General features: G+C 43.1%; 1 protein-coding gene across 1 annotated transcript in view; it reads right to left on the bottom strand.

The window, feature by feature from the left end:
* Positions 1–184: 184 nt before the first annotated feature.
* The window catches only part of LOC119593081 (2-oxoisovalerate dehydrogenase subunit beta, mitochondrial-like), a gene marked incomplete at both ends in the record, with an annotated part of 1,875 nt that continues 1,593 nt past the window's right edge, over positions 185–466 (bottom strand). The window contains 1 exon segment of the mRNA XM_037942004.1: positions 185–356. Coding sequence (XP_037797932.1) covers positions 185–356 — 172 coding nt within the window.

Raw genomic sequence — 466 nt, 5'->3', positions numbered from 1 at the left:
AAGAAAAAGAAGAAGAAAAAAAATCCTTTAATATGACAGGTACCTAAAACTGCCTTGAATGGCTGGTAAAATAGTATACAAAAGATTTCCTGGTCAATCAAAACCACACCTGAAAGGAGTCATCTGTAATCAAATTCACCTCTAAGAGACCTTTCATGACATAATGCTGCAAAAAGAGACATACCTTCGTCAAGAACATCCGCTGTAGAGAGGGGGAGTGTGTACTCCTTAGTGGGTACCATCTCGACAGCCGAGCGATACAACACTTTCGGCTCCAAGAAGATGCACGGATTGTTGTCCCGAATGCATGAGAGTAGGAGGCCCTTCGCTTTGATGGGGCCACGAGGAACAACAATCTGGGGAAGGAGGGTGAAAAGAAGAAAGAAAAGATACAGGGGAAAAAAGAGGGGAGGGATACCAGAAGGGTTACTTTTGTTAAGCTTCATTTTCCTAATCATATGGGAGC

This window comes from Penaeus monodon, chromosome 31 (assembly GCF_015228065.2).
Source record: "Penaeus monodon isolate SGIC_2016 chromosome 31, NSTDA_Pmon_1, whole genome shotgun sequence".
Taxonomy (NCBI): domain Eukaryota; kingdom Metazoa; phylum Arthropoda; class Malacostraca; order Decapoda; family Penaeidae; genus Penaeus; species Penaeus monodon.
Note: the sequence above shows the minus strand (reverse complement) of the source record. Positions and strands in the feature narration are given on the sequence as shown.